Source organism: Dama dama, chromosome 32 (genome assembly GCF_033118175.1).
Source record: "Dama dama isolate Ldn47 chromosome 32, ASM3311817v1, whole genome shotgun sequence".
Lineage (NCBI taxonomy): Eukaryota > Metazoa > Chordata > Mammalia > Artiodactyla > Cervidae > Dama > Dama dama.
Genome location: NC_083712.1, coordinates 39,833,590 through 39,858,711, shown reverse-complemented (window position 1 = coordinate 39,858,711; position 25,122 = coordinate 39,833,590). Strand labels below are relative to the sequence as shown.

The following is a 25,122-nucleotide window of genomic DNA, read 5'->3' as shown; positions in this document are numbered from 1 at the left end:
CGTAATAAGGCTGTGAACATAGGCATACAGTGACACCAAACTTACATATAATTTACCCTTGATTATTAAAACATCTTTAGCAGATGCCAAAGAATACCTTTAATATTTTCAAATTTTGAAGTGGCATCTATGACCAAGAAATTTTACAACTTTTAAAATAATAATCCAAGATAAATCAAGGACAAACCTAAGTGAAAAAAAAGCATATAAAATATGTAAAAATGCATATAAGAGCAAAAGAAGTTCAGGCTGATCAAATAATCTTTTAGAATAGCTTATTCCCTCATGGTCCAGCAATTAAGACTGCATGCTTCCACTGCAGGGGGCATGGATTCAATCCCTGGTCAGGGAGCTAAGATCCTACCTGACCTGTGGTGCAGCCAGAAAAAAAAAATCCTAAACTTTCAAAGATCCAAGGAATTATTTAATCCTGAGAAAGTTTTAAGTTGCAGAGTTAATATTTACCAATTGTAAAATTTCAGTGATATGAATTACAATTGCAAAATTTGTGGAACTGTATCAGTGACAAACACAAAACTTTTTAGTTGTATATTAATTCATTCAGAGTTTAAATTGAAGACTATTTGGGATTGTTTACAATTTTTATTATATACCTGATTGTTAAAATAATGTACCATCTTCAGAGGACTAAGATATGTGTCTTCTTCAAGACCAATCTGTTTTTCAAGGCTTTTGCAAACAAAAAGCCTTTGTTCACAATTTGCCAGAAGTCTTGAAAATTAGTGAGATAGTATCTGTAAACATTTGACTAGTAGTTTTATCTAAAACTAGTATGTTTTAATTAATAAGGTTATAAATAGCTGAGTATTTAAGAAGTTAATGGACAACACAAATCAGAATTTCAAGTATTTTATTTATTGTAAATCTTATGTTTGTATGTATATATATATATATATATACAAACCAAAAATTTTTTAAAAAACTAAAGAAATTCAGTTAATAAACTTATTAATAAACTTTATTATGAAAGGTTGTGAAAAAATTTTAGGTGCTTAAATTTTCATCATTCATACCATTTCTTCCATAGTAAAAATTCACTTTTTATCACAGCTGAGACAATAACTCACAGATACCACTAATTTCCTTGCACTTATTGAAGAAAACTTTTTCTTTCTTTCTCCAGCCTAATTTCTTGAAAAATATTAGAATCAACAGAGACATTATCAAGCACACCTTAGTAAATGTAAACATTCAAAAGTATATTAATAGCAATCTTTGAAGTTTCAGATTTTGGACTTAAAGTGCTCATGAGATTCTCAAGTGGTTTTATGATAGCTCAACTGATTGAAGATATTATAATTGCTCCTGCTTTTTATTACAGCTATGAATCAACAACATATCTGATTAGTTCTATTAAATACTTCGTACCTTAAAGTTTATAATTTATTTAAAATGATGCTATTGTAAAAGGATGCTATGTTTTAACATGATTCATAATAGAAGTTCTATTTTTAAATTAACTTGGCTAATATTCATTATCATAGATAGATCCATGGACTCTATTATCCATAGAATCCATAGAAACATTTATCCATAGAATGTTCGTAAAAATGGAAGATAACAACTGTGTGTATGTACACACATACACACTTTTAGTATGTTTTTGCACTTTTTAAATAGCATTATATCTTAATTGTGTATTTTGTGCATTCTTCTGAATACAGAGTATTCCTTTATTCATGTAGTGAATGAGATACACAAAATTCTAATGTATGATGATTATTTATCTGTGCAAGATTAAAAATATTAGATATTAATTGGCAGCTAATTAGTTTTCACAGGTATTAGATTATTACATGTTCAACCAGAAACTACACTAATGATAACTAAGGTCAAAATTCAGAGTTACATTTAAGCACATAATGACAAAACTTGAAACAATACAGTTAATTTGAGAATCATTATAATAACATAATTAAAATAACATAATTCATGTCAGGTGCATTAACCTCACAAATGACTGAATAAAATGTATTCAGTAATGGAAATAAAAATGTTATTCTAAATTCCCTGGCTTTACTGCATTTCTTCTATTTCTCATTTCCCACTACTCAAGTTCTGTATTTCTGTATTAATAAAGTCTGTTTTGTGGTATTTTGTTTTCATTCATAATTGCAGCAGGAAGAAAGGCCTTTCAAGAAAATATCAGGAAAAAAAAAAAGTATTAGCTCAGTTCCCTGAAGATGTCTGCAAAATGAAAGGCTAAAAAAAATTCAAGTGAGGGAACTATACAAAGGAGGTGGAGGCGGAGGAGCAGGACGAGCAGGAGCTAAATTTCCCTGAAATGATTCTTTGGGCTGTGGTGGAGGTGGCCTGTGAAGAGGTAAAAAAGACAGTTAATCCTATGTCTCAAGTGAATGAAATAAAGCTACATTCATAACACCCTTCTTAAAACCATCACTGAATTTTACCTGGTGAGCATCTGTCTCACAATTTATATATTCTTCGCCTGATGTTCACTTGGATTTCAGTGCATTCTTATTGCATAATAAAGATTATACTGCAGGACACTACTCTGTGCAATTCAAATGTAATCTGAAGGGCTTTTTGAGGGTAGGGAGGGGAGAGATGTATTTTATGCAACGCAAAATATAATAAAATCTTCTCCTTTCTTGTTGATGCTAAGCCCATACATTGAGTCCTTTGTTTTTCTTGTGCTTTTCAGTTCCAGAATTTCCATTTGATTCTTTTTTAGGTTTTTAAGTTTAGCACATCTAGTTCTGTGTGAAATCTCAATCTTGACTATTAAACTCTGTGATATGATCATCACAGTTACTTTAAAGTCTGTACCTAATAAACTCTATTAACTGGATACCCTCTGAGTTCATTTTCTTGGTTTTAGTCACATTTTCTTTTCTTGTATGTCTGGCTTTTTAAATTGAGATAGTGAAAGCTGTTCAGTCATGTCTGACTCTTTGCAGCCCACAGACTATGGAGTCCATGGAATTCTCCAGGCCAGAATCCTAGAGTGGGTTGCCTTTCCCTTCTCCAGGGGATCTTCCCAACCTACGGATCGAACCCAGGTCTCCTGCATTGCAGGCAGATTCTTTACCAGCTGAGCCAGCAGGGAAGCCCAAGAATACTGGAATGGGTAGCCTATCCCTTCTCCAGCAGATCTTCGTGACCCAGGAATCAAACCAGCGTCTCCTGCACTGCAGAAGGATTCTTTACCAACTAAGCTATTTTAAATTGGGGGCAAACAGTGAAAAAAAAAAACCAAACCTGTAGGAAATAAGTTGAGGGTCTGATTCACCCTTGCCCCTGTGTCCCAACACAAAGCCTAGGATATTTGCTAGAGTACCATCTCCCTGGCAGGGCTCCAGTTTTTGTCCCCTCAGCCCTAGTTTGTTGAAAGCTCTCCTCAGCTTTCTATCCTCGCCCATGCAGAACAGGTAAATACTATCTAGGACAGAAAAATGGTCCCAAAAGCTGAGGTCATCTCTGGAATGCCTTCCTCTCCTGGACCTTAAAAAATAACCCTTCATTTCTTTAGTAGTTTTCTGATGCCTTCATGTTTTCTTGTATTGTCTAGCTTTTCTAGCTGTTCCTAATGGGAGGTCTGGTCAAACCTATGTGATTTGCCATTGCTGGTTATTATAAAGGTCCTTGCTTCTGAATCTTATGGATACCAGAGGCTACAGCAGCTGTTTAGTGTCTTCTTGGGGCCTCTTTAAAATTTCATTCTGACACTGCATTAATATGACAAAATTTAAATAAAACTTCTTAGAAGCTTTTCTGCCAACTGTGCTGTATCTATACTGTTGGTAATAAATATCGTGTCCTAAATTAAATTAAAATGCAAGGGAACTATTGAGACATTAACCCTGATCAAGTAATCTAAGTGAATTCACTTCAGACCTTGATGGGTACTGCTGAGGCTGCCTGGCTCCATAAGTTGGTACTGGAAATCTGTTTGTCTGTATGGGCTAAAAAGAAAAAAAAAAAGTTATTACCACAATGTACTCATCAATATATTTTCTATATAGGTTATTTTCCACATAAAAATAATCTATTTAAAAATCAATGAATAGATGACTTATAATCTTAACATTTAAGATATTTTGCTTATTCAACATATCTTTGCTACTGAGTGTGGAATATTTAATCTTTTTAAGCTATAGTTTTTAAATTCAATAATAAAGTATTATCTTGGCCCTGATCAACTCCATTAGTTAAAAGGTAACATATTAATATTTCTTAGGTCAATATATTTTAAATAAAACCTTCCAAAAATGTATTGCCAAACATACACAGTACATAACTGGTACTGTAAATACCACTAATTTTCAAATACCCTTGATTTCGATGTGGAAATCAGGGAACTTTTGTGCACTGTTGATGTGAATGTAAATTGGTACAGCTACCATAGAAAACAGTATGAAGGTTCCTCAAAATATTAAAAACATGACTACCATATGATCCAGTAATTCTACTTCTGGGTATTTATCCAAAGAAAATGAAACACTAACTTGTATAATTATCTGCACCCCATGTTCACTGCAGCATTAATTATGATAGCCAACATATGGAAGAGTCTAAGGGTCCATCTGTGGTAAACACATGTACATATAAACAAATATTATTCAACCACCAAACAAAATAACATCTTGCTATTTGTGACAACATGGATGGACTACGGGCATTCAGGCTAAGTGAAATGAGTCAGAGAAGGACAAATATTGTTTGATCTCACTTATATGTGGAATCTAAAAATAAACAAAAAAACACCAAATGCTTAGATACAGAGAACAGATTGGACACTGACAGAGGGCAGAGAGGGAGATGAGTAAAAACAGATGAAGGTGGTTAAAAGATAACTTACAGTTATAAAATAAGTCATAGGGATGTAAGGTACACCATGGTGACTATAGGTAATAATACTTCATTGCATATTTGAAAACTGCTAAGAGAGTAAATCTTAAAAGTTCTTATCACAAAGAAAAAAAATGTGTACCTATGTACAACAATGGATGTTAATGAGACTTACTGTGGTGCTCATTTCATATTGTATACAAATATTGAACCATGTTGTGCACCTGAAATTTATATAATGTGGTATGTCTGAAAGTGAAAGTGAAAAGCACTCAGTTGTGTCCAACCCTTTGCAACCCCCTGGACTATACAGTCCATGGAATTCTCCAGGCCAGAATACTAGAGTGGGTAGCCTTTCCCTTCTCCAGGGGATCTTCCCAACCCAAGGATCAAACCCAGGTCTCCCTCATCGCAAGCAGATTCTTTATCAGCTGAACCACAAAGGAAGTCTGTGATATGTCTGCGTGAATGTGAAAGTCGCTCAGTCGTGTCCAACTCTTTGCAACCCCACAGACTGTAGCCTGCCAGGCTCCTCTGCCCATGGGATTCTCCAGGCACAGGCAAGAGTACTGGAATGGGTTGCCATTTCCTTCTCCATGATATGTCTATTTTATCTCAATTTTTAAAAAGTAGAACAGTGGGGGCATCAGGGATGGGAAATTACTGCTTCATGGATTCAGAGTTTCTGTCTGGGGTAAAGAAAAAGTTTTAGAAATAGACAGCAGTGATGATTACACAACACTGTGAATGTAATTAATGCCACTGAACTGTATATTTAAAAATGGTCAAAATGGCAACTTTTATCACATGTATATTTTAGCACAACATAAAAGGAAAAAAAATGTCAAAGACAAAAAATTATATATTACTTAATTTCTAACTTGTATATGTAGGGACTGTGTGATCATCCTATATATCTAGAAATATGGAAAAATCCCCAAGACTTATGGTTAAGGGAAAAGGGCATAACAATTTTTGTTTCTTTTTTACAAAAGGGAAGGGAGAACAGGGAGATTCCATACATATCCTTCCATTTTAGAAGGATATCTAATCATTTAACTTCTGTGTAATTGGAAAGACTTTAGAAGTCTTACAGTACCAAATGCTGCCAAAATTTACTTTGACAGGAATGCTCATACACCACTGACAATGCAATCACCCAATGGTATAATCCTTTTGGAAAACAATTTGACATTTTCAAGTAAATACTCAAATATCTTTCAACCCAGCAATTTAACTTTGGTATATCCCTATATCAGAGCTCTCTAATAAGAGTTTTCTGTAATGATGCAAACATTCTATGCCTATGGTGCCCCTACAATAGTGGCCACAGGTGATCTATTGAGCATCTAAAATGTCAATGAGGAATAGAATTCTTAATTTTATTTAATATAACATAAAATTTACTGTACTAGTACCACCCTAGAACTCACACAGATGCATGAGTGACATACAGAATGTTCATCTCAGTTTTATTTGTAATAATGAACCATTGGAAACTAGTAAAAGAAAAATGGATTTTTAAACTGTGGAATTTATGTAATATAATATCAACAGTGAAAATGAATACATTAGAGCTACATCTATTGATAAGAGATAAACCATAAAGCAATGTTAAGGGAAAAAAAGCGTGATGCAGACACATGTGTAAGATAACAAACAGTGGAAGGGGGGATCGGGATGGGGAATACGTGTAAATCTATTGCTGATTCATGTCAATGTATGACAAAACCCACTGAAAAAATAAATAAATTAAAAAAAAAAAGATAACAAACAAAACATTATACAACATTTAAAAGCAGATAAAGCAATATTTTGTTATTTCTTAGGGATACATGCATATTAGAAAAAGTATATTATTATCCCAATACTCCCTAATACACTCCAAAGGACAGTGATTGCTGGTCCCATTGCTGAGACAACTAGACCTATTATTCCAGGAGCTCAGGACCAGATCTTTAGTTAGATGCCCTGGGGAAGCCAGGTATTGAAAACAGAAAGATAGCAGACATAGGAAAAAAGAGTGAAAGCATAAAACCCAGGTCATTTTCTAGGCTTGGTTTCAAGGCAAGACATTCTCAATGTCTAGTGTTTTCCTCCCATCTCCTCTAAGCCAGGGACCGTAGTGCTATTCCATTAACTAACCCAGCGGCCATCTGCAGACCACACTCCTAAATTCTTTGGAAAATATCTATGTTTATTCCTATGTGTGCATGCTCAGTCACTCAGTTGTGTCCAACTCCTTGCAATCCCATGGACTGTAACCCACCAGGCTCCTGTCTCTGGGATTCTCCAAGCAAGAATATTGAGTGGGTTGCCATCTCCTACTCCAGGAGATCTTCCTGACCCAGGGATCAAACCCAACTCTGCTGTGTCTCCTGCACTGGCAGGCAGATTCTTTACCACTTCACCACCTGGGATATTATGTAAAAAATTTTTCAGCTTTAAAAATGTGATGTGCTGCGCTCAGTTGCTCAGTCATGTCCGACTCTGTGACCCCATGAAATGTAGCCCGCCAGGCTCCTCTATCCATGGAGATTCTCCAGGCAAGAATACCTGGAGTGGGTTACCATGCCCTCCTCAGGGGATCTTCCCAACCCAGGGATTAAACCCAGGTCTCCCGCATTGCAGGCAGATTTTTTACCAGCTGAGCTACCAGGGAAGCCCTAAAAGTGTGGTACCATAATATAATAAAGAAAAAAATTTTTCATTTAAACTTACATTTCTGGGAGGAGTCACTGAAGAAGCAGGTCTAGGAACACTCGCTGGCTGTCTAGAATCTTTTGCTTGATTTTTGCCACCTGATCTGAAAGATACAATTACTTTTGAGCTAAATTAAGATTAAAACATTTCTGCATGACATAGTATTAATACATAGATTTGTATTTTCCCAAATACAGAAGAATGGTACTGGCAGTGGCGGTGGTGATGATCATGATGACAGCTAAAATTCCTACATGGCGTTTTTAACAGTTCTCATGCAGTTTTAATCCTTAGAGTACTAGAAAGTTTTATTAATCTCATTTTACAATTAAATAAACTGAAATACTAAGAAAAAATTTAGACAATTGGGCCAGTGTTCTCAAACTCCTCAAGTCTTCCTGAAATCAGAGACTAGTAAAATAATATTCTTAGGTCTAAAGTAGTCACTCTGAATATCAGGAAGTCCAAGAGAAGCAAAACAAGCTGGCTGCAAAGATGTCGGCTAAGAGTTAGACATTGCCAAAAGGACAGTAAGTAAGCTAGGTACAGGAGACAGCTATTGCTATGAAACTAAAATTTCAGAGATGCAGACTGGAGAATTATCTACATGGATTGGTCAGTCTGAAGTGTGAAAGAAAGTTAAGAGGAAGAGAGGATAGAAAGATGAATCTGGGGAAGTCCCTGGCAATCCAGTGGTTAGGACTTGGTGCTTTCATTGCTAGGAGCCCAGGGTCAATCCCTGCTGAGGGAATCAAGATCCTGCCAGACCACTCAGTGTGGTCAAAAAAAGGGGATAGAGGCATATGTCTCAATAAACTGTATTTTAAAAACAAAAAGAAATCTACATCTGTTTTAGAACACATTAAAAAAATAAAGCTAACATGAGGATTCTCTAGGAAAATATTATGCAGTTTTTAAGTGAGGTAACTGAGAAATAGGGCAATGAAGTAAAGGTGAGCATGCCAGGCAAGATATGAACATTTTGGAATCATTACTATAATAAAAAATAGCTATTAGGTAACTGCATTGTGCTATGGGTTTTATTTGTTAATATTTCCTTATTTAATCCTCACATGAAGCCCTCCAGAGATAGGTAATATTATTATTCTCATTGTAGAGGATGTAAAGCAAGGCTCAGATACTTATTATTTCTGTTCATAATTCTAGCAAATGATAGCTTTGCTAGAACTTGAACTTAGGTCTGACTACAAGGTCCATGCTAACACATGCTACATTCTAATGCCAACGTATTAGAAATGATTGTTGAGAGACAGCAGTACATGTAGACTAGAAATGTCAGGTGTCTGAATTATGACAACCCTTTCTTTCATCAAAGATTATTTTCTAAAAGCTGATGATTCATAAAATCTGTTTTTAAAACAGACTTGAATACTTCTAGGAGAACTCATACTGGAAATAGACAAGGAAGAAAAAATTTTAATGGCATGCAAATCAGAAGTTGTAGCCCCAAATTCTACTTACCCCACTATCAGAAATCAAAGTCAAGTAAAATGAAGCCTAGGGGCCATTTTCAGTAGTATACAGGTTGGTGTCATCATAACCCTTTTCCCTCACCATTATAAGAGGTGGCTGAGTCACCACTTACCCTTTAATTCCTGCTCATCATGTCAAAAGAATAGAAAGATAAACTAGAATCCTAGTTTTAAACTATCTTCTATGATAAGATTATCATTATACATAATTAAATTACTTAGTAAGAATTTAAAAGAAAAATAATCTAAGTACTCATTTGTCTGTGATCTCTTCCTTCTGCAGTAGCTTTTCCGTAGCTGGTCTCTCTTAATGAAGACAAAAACAGCCAATACAATAAGAGGAACAATTAGGAAGAAGAATACCAGGAGTCCGTCCCTCAAGGCAGTATTCGTTTCTAGAGAGAAGGAGTTTATATTAACGATAATTAAATTAGAAGTTAACTTGTATTAACTAAAACATACTAGATGATGATATATTTTACATTCATTTTCACACTGTTCAAAAGTCACACTGATATCAACTGAAAAACACTGAGAAGTCTTATTGACTCCTCCTGCTTACCCACTTCATTTCTGCCTTCCTAAAGATAACCACTTTTATTAATTTCTTCTATAATCTTAGTGTTTCTTCATGCAAAGATAAGCAAGAACAAAATATGTTTTATTGTGAACCTTTCTTACACAAAAGGTAGCATGGCATAAATGTCATTCCACACATTATTTTTTCACTTAGCCATACTACATATCTTCCCAAACCATACACAGAGCACCACCTCTTTTTCTGTACAGCTATACAAAACTCCATTGCAAGGATGCCCTGTAGTTTATTCAGTCAGTGAGTACCCACTAATACTTTCATTTTTCCAATCTTTGCTATTACAAAAACATATTACAATGAATAGCCTTGTATACATGTCATATCACATAGATGTACCTATAGAATAATTTCCCAAAAGTAGAATTGACGTATCAGAGGGTAAATGCACTCATCGCTTTTTAAAGGCATCATCAACTTGTCTACCACAGTGGTAGTTACAAGTTAGCACGCCATATATCCATACAAAACTATAATACAAAAAGGTACAGGCACCCCTATATTCTTGACAGCTTTATTCACAATAGCCAAGACATGGAGACAATCTAAATGTTCACTGACAGATGAGTGGGTAAGTAAGATGTGGTACTTAAACACCATGGAATACAACTTAGCTATAAAACAGAAAGAAATTATGCCATTTGCAGCAACCTGGATAGACCTAGAGATCATCATACTAAGTGAAGTAAGTCAGAAAGAGAAAGTCAAATACCATATGATATCACTTATATGTGGAAACTAAAATATAACAGAAATGAACTTATCTAGAAAACAGAAACAGACTCACTCACAGACACAGAGAACAGACTTCTGGTTGCCAAGAGGAATAGGAGGAGGGGATGGATTGGGAGTTTGGGATTAGCAGATGCAAACTATTATATATATACTGCATAAACGCCTGATGTAAAGAGCTGACTAATTAGAAAAGACCCTGATGCTGAGAAAGACTGAAGGCAGGAAGAGAAGGGGACAATAAAGGATGAGATGGTTGGGTGGCATCACCAACTCGATAGCCATGAGTTTGAGCAGGCTCCAGGAGTTGATGATGGACAGGGAAGCCTGGCATGCTGCAGACCATGGGGTTGCAACAAGTTGGACACAACTGAATAACTAAACTTAACTGACCATATAACACAGGAAACTATATTCAATATCGTGTGATAAATCACAATGGAAAAGAACATAAAAAGAATGTATATATTCATATATGTATAACTGAATCACTTTGTTGTATAGCAGAAATTAACACATTGTAAATCAACTATATTTCAATAAGATAAATTTTCTGAAAAAGTTAGCATGCTAGCCAGCAATGTACAAGAATTCCTCACAACCTCACCCACAAACTACTGCATTTTTGCCAAACTGGCAGGTGAAAACTTATAACTTTCATTATTTTAATTTGGATTTATCTTTTTATACCATGATTTGAGCAACTTTTCATATTTAAGGAAATACTGTATTTCTTTTTCTTCTCAGTCCTTTGACTACTCTTCTATTGGTCTATAGGGTTTTTTTTTTTCTTCTCAGTTTCTAAAAGTCCTTTATCTATTAGGGAGAAAAGTTTTGTCTATGATATAAGTTGGCAATATTTTTCCCATTTTGTCATTTGTCTTATGGTACAATGCTTTTCTCCATGCATAATTTTATTATTCCAAGGTAGCTAAAAATTTATCAATCTTATTTTTTGTGGCTTATGGACTTTAAGTCTCATAATTTTAAAAACTCATTAATTAACATTAATTTTGTCTGCTTCATGTTCTTCAGTGAAAGAATATAGTATATACGAACATAAGTGGTAAACTGTGAAATAATCCTAATTTTAAATTTGTAAAAGTACCAAAACTTCGTTTTAAAAGTTATATGAAAAAAATAAATAAATAAAAAATAAAAGTTATATGAAACTACATAAAATACTCAACACAATTAAAAATAAAAATATGAAAACTTAAAGCCAATTTGATGTATCATTTTATATCTAATAAGAAAAAGACCAAATTTAAAGCAACACTGGCCAGGTTATATTAAAATTGGCACCTTCATAAATAAATAAATAAAATTGGCACCTTCATACTGTCAGTGGCATTACACAAGCTCATTTGGAATTTTTATCAAGAACCATAAAAAGGATTATAGCCTTCAATCTAATAATCTCATTATGGCAATTTATGCTTCAGTTGGGGAAAATGTATAAGTATTAAGATGTACACTACAATGTCATCAGTGCATATCAAGAACTTAGAAACAACCTAAATGTCAAATAATTAGATAACAGCTAAGTCAAGTCATAACACAATCCATCAATGAATTCAAATGTATAGTTCTGACTTCCACTTCTAGCCAAAATGGGGTAACAGGGGCCAGATTTATCCTGCTAGCTATAGCAACCAGAAAACCAAGCAAAACACTTAAAGCAATGATTTTCACAACATTGGACATAGGGCAATGAAGAGCAGTGATCCCTTAGAGCTTTACAAGGTGAGCTCTACAATTGCCCCAGTTTCCTGCCTAGGGAAAGTTAACAGATTGTGATGAGGGATGTGGGAACCTAAGGAAACTCCAGTGGTTTCCTTGAGGTGAGGAATGGATTCTGGTTGAGGAAGAAGCCAAGATAACTAGAGTTCACAGGCAAAGTACCAGAAAGGAGAAAGCTGCACAGACAAAACTTGAAAGATCTGCAGAGAGTTCCCCTCAGATACTCAGTGGAGAACCGATCAATGTATGCATGTAAGGAAATCACCTGAAGCCAGAGAAAGAATCACCTGAAAGGATCAGTGGGAACAAACCCCACACACAACTCACACAGGACTAGGAAGAATGCCTGTTCCTACCACTTTTAGTGGAAAACTCCATAGTTAACGGCATTGAATAGAACAAACAGAAAGGGTTTGCCTCAGTAATGGGGTAAAATCAATCCAAGGCTAAACGCTGCTCAGGCCCCCCCCAAAAGAGCTTTAAAAAAGGTTCTAAAGGACTGTACTAGATCCAAGTAACTTAAGCCCACTTAAGCTTATATCCAAAGCTCATCAGCAGAAATCCCCAAATACCTAATATCCAACAGGCAAAATTCAGTTTCTGGAATTCAGTAGAAAAGTTACAAGACATGCAAAGAAGCAGAAAAAATATGACCCGAATGAGGAGAAGATTAATTCATAAAAACTAAGAAATGATACAGGTGACAGAATTAGTAGACAAAGACATTAGATATTACTATAACTGTATTCTACATATTCAAGAAGCTAGAGTAAAGATTGAACATGCTACGTAAAGACAAAAAAGGAAGGAAAGAAGAAAGAAAGGGAGGAAGGGAAGGGATGGGAGAGAAGAAAAAAGGAAGGCAAAGAAAGAGAAAGAAAGAAAGAAAGGAAAAGAAAAGGGAGGGAGAAATAGAACTTATAGAGATAAAAACTTCAATATCAAAGATAAAGAATACACTGGATGGACTTAATAGCAGATCAGACCTCACAGAAGAAGAGTAAACTTGAAGAATAATAGAAACTATCCAAAATTAAACACAAAGAATAAAGAATTTTTTTTAATCAAGGCAAAACACTGAGAAGTGAAAGAACTCCAAGTAGCCAAATATACATATAATTGGAGTCCCTGAGGGATGGAGAAAGAAAAGAAAGAAAAAATATTTGAAGAAATAATGACCACACTTTTCCCAAATTTAAAGAAAAAAGCACAAATCCAGAAAGTTTAAGAAACCCCAAGCACACCGTAATCAAACACTAAAAATTAGAAATAAAATCTAATTAGCAACCGGGGGCCGGGGGGGGTTGGGGGGGGGGGGGGACACACTACAAACGGAAGACAAAAAAAAGATGACAGATTTCTCAGGAAAAACAATGCAAGTCAGAAGACAACGTAAGAACATCTTTGAAGAAGTAAAAGTGGTATAAACTGTCACCTTAGAATTCTTTACCTAGTTATTATTCAAGAAGGAAGGCAAAATGAAGACCTTTTCAGATATAAGAAAGCTAAAAGTAAATTTTTCACTGGTAGAAATGTGAAAAGAAGTCCTTCAAGCAGAAACTGAATGATACCACATGGAAATCTGACTTTACACAAAAAAGAAGAGCACCAGAAATGGTAACTATGTAGGTAAATATAAAGGCCTTTTCTATTATCTAAATTTCTTTTTAAAATAATCAATTGCTTAAAGCAAAAGTGATAACAATGTATTATAGGTTAAAAACATACACAGTATGATAATACAGTACAAAAGCCAGGAGGACAGAAATAGAAGCATCCTGAAATGGCACAATATCATATGAAGGGAGACTATGATAGAAAAATATCATGATGTTAGATTTAAACCCAAGCATATCAATAATCAAACAAAATATAATTGGCCAAAACAACTCAATTAAAAGGCAGAAACTGGCCGAGTTAAAAAAAAAAAAAAAAAAGGGCCAAGACCCAGCTAAATGCTGTGTATGAGAAACCCACTTTAAATATAAAGACACAAACAGATTAACTGATGTGGGAAGTGAGGGGATGGTACAAGGATGCCCAATTTCTGACATGGACCAGAGAGAGATCACACTCATTTTCCCCTATACTACTTGCCGTTGTACGTAGGTCCACTGTCCACACTTCCTCCGTATCCTTTAGTCTCACAGTTGGGGGGAGCCCAGCCATTGTCACAGTGACAATTTTTATTGCTATTACATACCTTCAAAACAATCAAAATACCACTTTCATTAATTGTGAATGACGTTCTAAATCATGAACTCAAGCATAGAAGCCAAGAGAAAAGACTAAATTCATGCAAATCCATAGACATTCTTTTTAAGAATGAAGAATTTATCAGGTATCTGAATTCCCCAATATCTAAAAACCTCAAGAAATCTCACTGAGAATCCTCACCGAGAACTCTCATTATTCAAGCACTACTTTCATGAACAAACCAAAAGAGACTATTACCTACCCCATGTCCATGACACTTTTCCTGAATGTCACAGTCATAATTCAGAACAGAAGCATTTACACATGCGAAATTTCTACAGATCTGAAAGAAAAAGAAGTAGTGAGTAAAGAAAACTTGAACACATTAGTAAACTAGCCAGGGGGGGAAAAAGACCTGGGTGTAGATTATTTCATTGGTGAATTCTTTCACACTTTTAAGGAATAGTTAATTCCCATACTGCATATTTGATGAAATTAACTGACATAGAACTAACAATCAAAAAGGACAAAGATGACACAAAGGCCTAAAGCAAAACTATAATCTGTCCTTCTATACAAACATACATGTGAAAATCTAAAGTAAAATATTCACAAATGGATTTTTTCAAATCAGAGATAATCCCACTACTATAGAAAAGGCTCTGAAACTCCACAACTATTCATTTACATTTTCTTTCTTTAAATTAGAGATTTAAATTAGCTGGATTTTTAAATCTTTACTTCACCCTTGCAGCCTTTTATCTTTTCTCTCATTTCTCTCTTTTCTGTTCTGTTCTGAACATCTTTCTGTTCAGCTTCCTCACAAAATCTTCCAACTTTATATAACAATAAATCTATAGTTCAGTTATATATGCATGAAGATGAACAGTGTACTAGGGTTAGGAGAGGGAGACAGACATCTCCTAGGAGGATGACCAACTAATATCAAAAATCTTATCTTCTCATCTCCAACCTGCTCCTAGGGTAATAGGCAACTCGTTGCTTTGTTGACAAGACAGGAGAAGCAGACAGACAGAAGGACTAGCTTCTCCATCAGTCGACTAAATGTAAGTCCATTTTCAATATCATGTTTTCCCCCACCCCTCTCAGCTATAACCATTGTTTCCAAATCACCAATCTGTTTCGGGTTCTGCCAGGCTAAGATACAGGCTCTTTGTTCACACTCTATCAGTCTGCACTGTAAGTTGTAGGTCCTACTACTCTGGCAAACTACTTTCTTTCCTCTTTCAATTTTTCAAAACCTGTTGAAATTTTTATCTACTGATGCAGTCTCACATACTTCACACTTTGGAATCTATTCCCTAATTAGTTCCTTTATATTTTGAGAGAAATTGGCAGACAAACAGGATAAATGAATATTGCCATCCAGCATCTTTTATAGGTTTTTTTCCAATTCATATTTTCACTCTGAACTTGCAATAACTTGTTCTAACTGACTGTAATGATTACTTTTATGTGTCTGCCTGTATAAGACAGAGGTCCAGGAATCAAGGCGTGGAGTGGAGTGGCACCACTCACTATTTCTCTTAGTGATCCACTAGCAAAATGTTTGCTCCCTGCTCCCACGACTTTATGCTCTATAGTTAATCTAAAAGTCTTAATTCTAGAGGGAAGAATGCTTCCATCAGGAAACACGTCAGTGATTCCACTGAACTGTAAGTTAAGACTGCCACCCACTCACTTCAGATTCCTCAGGCCTCTGAATGAACAAAGAAGGAAGTTACTGTGGGCTGACGTGACTGATCCATTCCCAAGGGAAAACTGGATTGTTATTCCACAATGAAATAAGGAAGAGTATGTGTGGAATATAGGAGATCCCTTAGGGTGTTTCTTAGTATGACCATTATAAAGACCAGTAGAAAATTACAACCACCCAATCCTGACAGGACTACTAACAGTCTAGAGCCTTCAGGAAAGAGGGTTTTACAGCATCCTGCCAAGTAAAGAACCCTAATCAGCTGAAGTCCTTGCTGAAAACAAAGAGAATAAAGAATGAGGGAAGAAGACAGTTAAAAAATACCAGCTATAGGGACTTTCCTAGTGGTCCAGTGGTAAAGTCTCTGTGCTTCCACTACAGGAAGCATGGGTTCGATCCCTGGTTGGGGAACTAAGATACCATAAGCCACATGGTGCGGCCAAAAACAAAACACAAATATAACATCAGCTATAACTATATTACAGAAATGAAAACTGTAATTATCATGACCATTCCCTCACTTTGTTATAAACATGTGCATGTGTACGTGTATCAAATACCTTTTTCTTCTCTTAGTCCCTCAGGTAACATACAATGTATTACCTTTATATCACAGTATTTAAGTATTGCTAACTTTACATGACAGGATTTAAGTTACAAGACATCAAGAAAAGTACACAGTGGCCAAAGAATTAATCTTCTCCTCAAGGTAGGATTTAGTGCATTTTCGGTTACACACGAGATAACAATATTTGTACACAGTTCCACCATGTTATGCAAAATTATGACCATGCTATTGTCTTCAAGATTATTTCAAAGACTGTTATCATGTTGAAGATTATGTATAATTTAAGGAGATGCATAAGGACCCCAAGCTAACAAGATGTGGACCTGTGACGTTAATTTCATGCATCAACTTGACTGGCTTACAGGGTACCTAGATATTTGATCAAATATTATTCTAGATGTTTCTGTGGGACATTTTTGGATGTGATTAACACGTAAGTTGATCAAATGTAAAGCAGGTTACCCTCCTTATGTTGGTGTTGTCCAATTAGTTAATGGCATGAATAAAACTAAAAGGCTCACCCTCCTCCAAATAAGAGAGAATTTCTCCTGCTGCCTGCCTTCTAACTGGGACACTGGTTGTTTTTTTTTTTCCTTGCCTCTGGACTCAGACTGAATCGTAACTCTTTCTGGGACTCAAACTCGCTAACCTTTGAGCAGGAAGTACACCATCAGGCTGTTCTGGGTCTCCAACTTGCCCACTGCAGATCTTGGGATTGTTATCTTTCATAATTGTGTAAGCTAATGCCTTATTTTTTAAAAAACCTTATACACACACACATACGCACACACACACGCACACAACCTAATGGTTCTGTTTCTCTGGAGAACCTTGACCAATTATTTCTCTATTATATTCAAACCATAAACAACCAAGCTGTACACATGTTGAGGTAAACCACACTTTAGCCCACTGAGCGCAAGGCACAACCCAACAGCAAAAGCTACATGGGCATGAGACAAGGACGGGTATTTCTCTACTTCTATTAACTGAAGTCTATTCTAGTGACTGTGACACTCAATGTTTGGGTTCCCCTCAAAACACCTATGCTGAAGCCCTAATCCATGTGTGGTGACATCTGAAGGTATGTAATTAGGGTGTGCTGAGGTCATGATGGTGAAACCCTGGTCCAATAGGATCAGTTCCCTTGTATGAATAGACAACAGAGAGGAGACAGTCATGCCTGTACTTCATGAGATCCTGAACTGTTCCTACAATCAGTTCCAGCCCCTCAAGCCAAGGTCAGGAAGCAGCCCAGCACATCCAAGTACCTCGCTGGGGACATGCATATCCAATATCCATGCCTCAAGAACCAGGTCTACAGACTTCAGTTTTGGCTGCAAAATATGAAACAGCTCCTGGGATTTCATTCCAGTCCATTTCAATCACAGTCCACAAACCAGTCCTGCCCATCCAGGGACCCAATTAGTGAACAGACAGTAGCCTTCTCAGGTACCTGATAGGAGCTCCAGCCATCCATGCAATTGGTAATAGGCCTGCTGTTTCAGGACCCAACTGTGGACCATGTCTTGGGGCTACCTCCTGAAAAGGGCAGTTCAATATACCCAGGGACCTGTTAGCACCCATACCCTACCAAATTCCTGATAAAAAGTTCATCAACCACAGGTCCCACTGCATATCTAGAGACAGATCTGAAACCAGCTCCAAACCAGGCAGACTAAGATTTCAGAGATAATCCCATCTGCACACAAAATAGACAAGAGGTCTTTACCAGCTGAAACCTTTCTGTAAAGACTGGAAGAGGTGTTTACCCCCTTCAAATACACAGACACCAATGCAAGGCTATGTGGAAAAATCAAGCAAATACGACATCACCGAAGGAAACTAATAAAGTTCCAATAAAAGGGAAAAAAAACTTATAGTAGATGCACAAAAGATAAAGGAATTAAAGCATGCACTACAATAAAATGTGTCACAAAACAGAAAGGGAGGAACAAAAAAACTACAAAACAGGCAACAAACATTTAACAAAATAACAGTTAAAGTCTTTACCTATCAATAGTTACTTTAAACATAAATGAACTAAATTCCTAAAACAAAGGACACAAAGTGATTGAATATATTTTTTAAAAAAAGAAAAAAGATCTAACAATATGTTGCCCACAGGAGATTCACTTTAACTTTAAGGATATGTACCAGTTGAAAGTAAAGAGATGGAAAAAGATATTCCATGCAAATAGTAACCAAAAGAGAACAGGAGTAGTAACAGTTGTATCACAGATAATACACTTTCAGACAAAATCAATCACAAGAGACAAAGAAAGTTACTATATACTGATAAAGGGGTCAATTCATCAAGAGTATGTAACAATTACAAGTATATATGCACCCTGTATTGGAGCATCTAACATTTAATGCAAATAATAACAGAATTGAAGGGAGAAATAGACAGCAATACAATAACAGTATAGGGGACTTCCGTTTCAATACTGGATGGATGATGCATACAGAAATGTAATAAGGAAACAGAAGACCTGAAGAACACTATAGACCAAAATAGACCAAAAGATATATACAGAGCATTTCATGCAACAGCAGCAGAATATATATTTTTCTTAAGCACACACAGAACATTCCATGTAATAAACCATATGCTGGGCCACAAAGCAAGACTTAAGAAGATTGAAATCCTATCTGGTTTCTTTTTCGACCACAGTAGTATAACTAGTGGAAAACTGGAAAATTCACAAAACTGAAAATTAAACAACACACTCCTGAACAACCAGTCCTGCCGTTTGCAACAATATGGATGGAACTTCAGGGCATTCAGACTAAGAGAAATAAGTCTGATGGAGAAAAATAAATTCCATATGATCTCACTTATATATGGAATTTTTTAAAAAACTGAACTCAGAGAATGGAAGGGTAGTTGCCAGGGAATGGGAGAAATGGAGAGATATTGGTCAAAAGGTATAAACTTTCAATTATAAGATGAATAAGTTCTGGAGATCTAATATTCAGCATGGTGATTACAGTTAGTAATACTGTATTATATTCTTGCAAGTTGGTAAGAGTAAATCTCAAAATGTTCTCACCCAAAAAAAATGTATGTGAGGTGATAGATGTGTTAACTAAGCTTACTGTGCTAATTATTTCACAATATATATCAAATCATTACATTGTACAGCTCAAACTTACCCAATGTTACATATCAATTGTATTTTAATAAAGCTAGGCTTGGCTGCAGGGGACAACAATGGAAAACAAAGATGAAAGAAACAGTAAAAGAACCACAGGAACATTATCTGAGATTCTGGGTTCCAAAGCTCTATATTTGATTCTGTGGTTTGAGTCAGTAAATTTCCTGCTATGATTTAATTCAGTCTTCGTTGAGTTTCTGTGAAATTTAAGAGTACTGACTAAAATCCACAGAGTAAATTTTCATCAGTTAAAAAAGCGTAAGTGGACAGCTTTAGAAATATGATAGTATATTCACCAGCACAAAGACTAAGAAATAAATCTACATTATCAGTGTTTGCTCCAGGGTTGTAAAGACAATTTAATGTCACGGAATTTATCAACATAACTCAGTATATGAACAAGTCAAAGGAAAATATGTAGTGATTATTTAAACAGCTACTGGAAAATACTTATAAAATTTTAAAACTATTTGTTCTTTTCTTCTTACTGATTACAATTAAAAGGATTCTCCATTAAATGAAAAACACTATCTATCCCAAGCCAACAGTCAAAATCACATATAACCCTGAAAGACTGCATGCATTCCCAGTCAAGTTAACAAGAAGACAAAGTACACTATCATGATTATTATTTAAAATTATCCTGCAAGTTTTACCATTGTAATTACACAGGAAAAAAATTCAAATTGTAAGTATCAGAAAGGAAATCAACTTTCTATCATTTACAGATAACAGCTTACCTAAAAAATTCTATTACAATAATAAAAATTTGTAACACTAAGTGTATGGCTGGTGACAAAGTAAATATACACAAGTGAACATATTTTTCTGAATATCAATAATAGCCAATAAAACATAAACAAAATAGCTTCTCTTACCAATAAAAACAAATTAAAAATGTAACATAACAAATTAGAAAACATAGTAAGATAAATCTGTGTTATTCATAATAGCAATGAAAATATAAAATACCTAGGAATAACAAAAAAATGAAAAGGAGCTTTATAACTAAAGCTTTAAAACACAACCCCCAAGAAATTGAGAGACATACCATGTTCTTCTATTAGAAGACTAAATAATGTAAAGATGTCACTTTTTTCCCATTACAAATTTATAAATCTGATTTGATCCCAACCAAAATTCCAAAGCGCTTTTATTTTTAATTTTTTTTTTTGGCACCTTGACAAAATGATCTCAAGTTCATCTGTAATAATAAATGAACATTAATAGTGAAGAAAACTATGAAAAAAGAATGAAGGGGCACTTATATAACCAAATATTAAAAATACATTATAAAACTGATAAAAACTAAAAGAAGTCAATACTGACATATGAGAAGTCAGACCAATCAGTGGACATGATGTGAAAAAGCAGAAATCAAGCCCAAGTATATATAAAAATTTAATAAGCAATTTAAATAAGATTTCAAATTAAAAGATTATACTTGAGGTGTAGGCAATTAACAAATCATTCTAAAAAAAAAAGTAACATTAGAAGTCAACATACAGTCATCATCTCTGAATGAATAAAATGATAAAAAGAGAAAAAGAATGCCAACCTCATACTATACACTCAAACTGGACTAAAGAGAAGTATTTAAAAATTTTTAAATGTCCTAGAAAATAATACTCTTGATACTATACTAAGAAAAGTCTTTAAAATTTGAAAGTAAAGTCGGACTTTCTTTACTTTTCCTTTCTTAAAGGAAAAGAATAATAGATTTGTTTATATAAAAAAGTAAACATGGAAAAAAATATTAAAATCAAAAGAAAGAGGCAAGTAATAAACTGGGCAAATAAATTTTTAAAATGTATTACATTAAGTTTTATATGACATAAGTTACAGCTCTTTAAAAACTGATAAGAAAAACACACCATTTTTTTAATGAGCAAAGAATATTAACAAGCAAATCACCAAAAGGAATAAATATATGGAGATTAAAAAATTTAATGTCACTAGTAGTCCAGAAAGAGCAAAATAAAAAGAAAATGACCAATGAAAGTTTAAAAATAATAGTACCTAATCCTGATTACAATATAGAGAATTGAAACACTTACTATTGGAAACTGCTCAGAAAGTAAACAGGGAAAAACTTTTCTAAAGAGAAGTTTGGCAAAACTACCTATAAAACCTTAAACATATGTCCCCATTAGGGTAGCCTTTAACCTCAGAAAACAACCAGGATGTTGTAAAATTTCTTAGAAAGTCCTTTACCTCAACATTTAACTCAGCAGCTGAGTTAATGGCATGGCAAAGTGAAAGTCGCTCAGTCATGTCCAACTCTTTGCGACCCCATGGGCTATAGTCCACGGAATTCTCCAGGCCAGAATACTGGAGTGGGTAGCCTTTCCCTTCTCCAGGGGATCTTCCCAACCCAGGACTGAAGCCAGGTCTCCCGCATTGCAGGCGGATTCTTTACCAGCTGAGCCACAAGGGAAGCCCATGGAAAAGGCAGACACAAAAACACAAGGGTCTTTTTGTAAGAATGAGGGACAACCGAATGGGAACTGAAAACTTTGTAGAAACTGAGGCAACCTAAGGGTCCCTCTGTCTTTTTCATGTGTCCCATGGTCCCATAATCAGTCAATTGTGTTCGCTCTTTCCTCCTCTGTTCTCCTATGAGTTGGTTTCTTCAACTTGTTCAACAATCCTGCACCCTTAGATCTCTCCTATATACCTTAAGCTTGCTATCACCCTTCTAGCCCTACTCCTACATTATAGCATCTCTCAGAGACTTCTCAGTTTCAGCTCTACTCTTAACTGCCTTTCTTTACTTATGTATTACCCCCACAATGGAATTAGGCCTAGCTCATCTCATCCAGAACCACTGGTAGTAACTCAGCATCTAACTCCTGGCTCACATATGATCCAAACAGCTGTGGTCAGAGAAGCAGGCAGGAAGCATGGGGAGGACAAGCATTACAACACTTCTAGTACAGTCACATACGCATGTATACACACACACACACACACACACACTCCTGAAAATTCCCTAAATGTCCCAGCAAGTAGTACCCTGGCTAATAAACTACAGTACATTGAAAGGGGGGCGGGGGAGGTGCCCAATATATTACAACATAGAAACAACAGGTTATAATACATGACTCTAAGGAAGAAATCAGAATAATAGAATTACAGCTTCTTTTTATGGATACAGAAGGTTCTTTAATGAAAATGTGGAAACTACCAAATTAGATGCAGATAATGAATATTCCAACTCAGTGACCATTATAAAAACTGATCATTTTTGTAGTTATAAGAATGCATTATATGAAACTAACACAACACTGTAAATCAACTATATTCCAATAAAAATTTTAAACGAAAAGAAAGCTTTATATGGCTGTAAATCATCAGGAGGTATAGCCATTCTTAATTTTATTCTTGGTGGCTTTTTGTTTTTCCAAATCTCCACAATGAGTAGAGATTTCTTTTATAACCAGAAAAGAACCACTCGCTTTGTATAATGATTTTTTTTTTTTTATTTCTTAAATTTTTACTTTGTTTTAAAAAACATTTTTATTACCTTTCCAACATCACATCTGGTGCCTTCGTTCACCATGCCAGGATCCGGAACATCGGATCCAAGCTGGAAGTCCACACCCCAGCATTTGGTGCCTTTTCCAGGAGTCTGAATGATGGCAGGCACAACTCCGAACACAGGCAATTGTTGTACATTCTCACACTGAAGCTTTCCACACAAAGCATTCCTGGAAAGAAAGAGAAATAATGCAAACTACAATGCATCTGGTGTAGATACAAAAGAAAAATTATATATTTTTGTACAGAGAGTTTATTTCTATTTAGCTGAAGGGAATCTCAACAGAGAAAGTGTGTGACAGCAACAGAGATCAAAGTAGCTCTCTTTAACTATGGCAAAGACAAGAGGTTAAATGCGTGTAAAGATGCAAATTCTAGGGTACCAGGGGCGCTGATGCTGACACCTAAGAATCCCTCTTCACTATCTGCTTAGGGCTCAAAAAAGTCTAACTAATATAGTTGATTTTAAACGTGATATAATTCTATAAATGCTTTTACATAGAAAATAACAGAATTATACCAAAATTCAATGGTATCTTTTTATTGAGTTATAATAAAAAGAAGTCAGATTTTGTAATGTTAAACAAGCTTGAAGGAACTCCATCGCTCTTCGCTTGGCTAACTTACTTACTGAAAGACTCAATTCATTAGTCCATTAATTCACTAATTCAGTATTCAGTTCAGTTCAGTTCTCAGTCGTGTCTGACTCTTTGCAACCCCATGAATCGCAGCACACCAGGCCTCCCGGTCCATCACCAACTCCCGGAGTCCACCCAAACCCATGCCCATCAAGTTGGTGATGCCATCCAGCCATCTCATGCTCTGTCGTCCCCTTCTCCTCCTGCCCCCAATCCCTCCCAGCATCAGGGTCTTTTCCAATGAGTCAACTCTTCGCATGAGGTGGCCAAAGTATTGGAGTTTCAGCTTCAGCATCAGTCCTTCCAATGAACATCCAGGACTGATCTCCTTTAGGATGGACTGGTTGGATACCCTTGCAGTCCAAGGAACTCTCAAGAGTCTTCTCCAACACCATAGTTCAAATTCAGTATGAGAACTCTACAAAGACCTCCCTGACTACAATTCCTATTACCAAGGGTGTGCAAGTTAATGTTCTTCCTATATCTCTTCATGATACATTAAGTATCCCTAACATCAGCTCTTATGATGCTGCACTGAAATTTTCTTTTTAATTGCTTGTCTTTTGATCTAAGCACCTACCCTATTAAATCTCCCCTATAATATCATGACCAAGTCATTGTAGGATATGGTTTTTCAATTCCTCTAATTCATCACCTCCTAAATATTCTCACACTATCATAACATTCTTTTACTTCCTGAGTTAACATCTTTCTCTCTATAACTTTTCCTCATTGGTCCCAGATGGTCGACATGAGACCACACAGATAATATCTTTTCTTTCCTCTACATGGCAACCTTTTAGGACAATTGTCATGCAGGTCCGAATGACTTACTTCACCAGGGCAATATTCTACAATTATTTCTCATGCAACAAGGAAGCTCCCCTCTTAAGTATGTTCCAGTTTGTCTCACTACCTATTGAAGCACAGTGCTCGGAGTGGAACAGGAAACTTCAGTTACAGTCTGATTAGCAAAGAACAAGATGACCTGTCATTTACTTCACTGAGATATTATACTTCTATGAAGCCCAGGATGACAGTAGCTCTTACGGAAACTACATTATATTACTGATGTCCTTGAATTTATCCTTAGCTAAAACCTCTATTTGATTTTTGCACATGCTGCTATTAAGCCTGCTCTTCCTTCCATCCTGCACTTAAGAGTTAAGTTCTTTTGTCCCAACTTGACATTTATTCCTTTTT

The 25,122-nt window shown here is 35.5% G+C and overlaps 1 protein-coding gene across 2 annotated transcripts in view; it reads right to left on the bottom strand.

Annotated features, from left to right (window-relative positions):
• Positions 1 to 857: 857 nt before the first annotated feature.
• ADAM9 (ADAM metallopeptidase domain 9) overlaps positions 858 to 25,122 on the bottom strand; it is an 88,449-nt gene continuing 64,184 nt past the window's right edge. The window contains exons 16-23 of one of the 2 annotated variants that reach the window (XR_009691644.1): positions 23,268 to 23,451; positions 14,558 to 14,638; positions 14,197 to 14,302; positions 9,283 to 9,424; positions 7,555 to 7,639; positions 4,491 to 4,568; positions 3,880 to 3,947; positions 2,281 to 2,334 (exon numbers count right to left, since the gene is read on the bottom strand). Coding sequence is in view for 1 of the 2 variants with exons in the window: in XM_061134812.1 (XP_060990795.1) it covers positions 2,235 to 2,334; positions 3,880 to 3,947; positions 7,555 to 7,639; positions 9,283 to 9,424; positions 14,197 to 14,302; positions 14,558 to 14,638; positions 23,268 to 23,451 (766 nt within the window). In the remaining variant the exon portion in view is untranslated. Of the gene's footprint in view, positions 2,335 to 3,879; positions 3,948 to 4,490; positions 4,569 to 7,554; positions 7,640 to 9,282; positions 9,425 to 14,196; positions 14,303 to 14,557; positions 14,639 to 23,267; positions 23,452 to 25,122 lie in introns of both variants that reach the window. The other variant, XM_061134812.1, reaches the window with a different exon arrangement.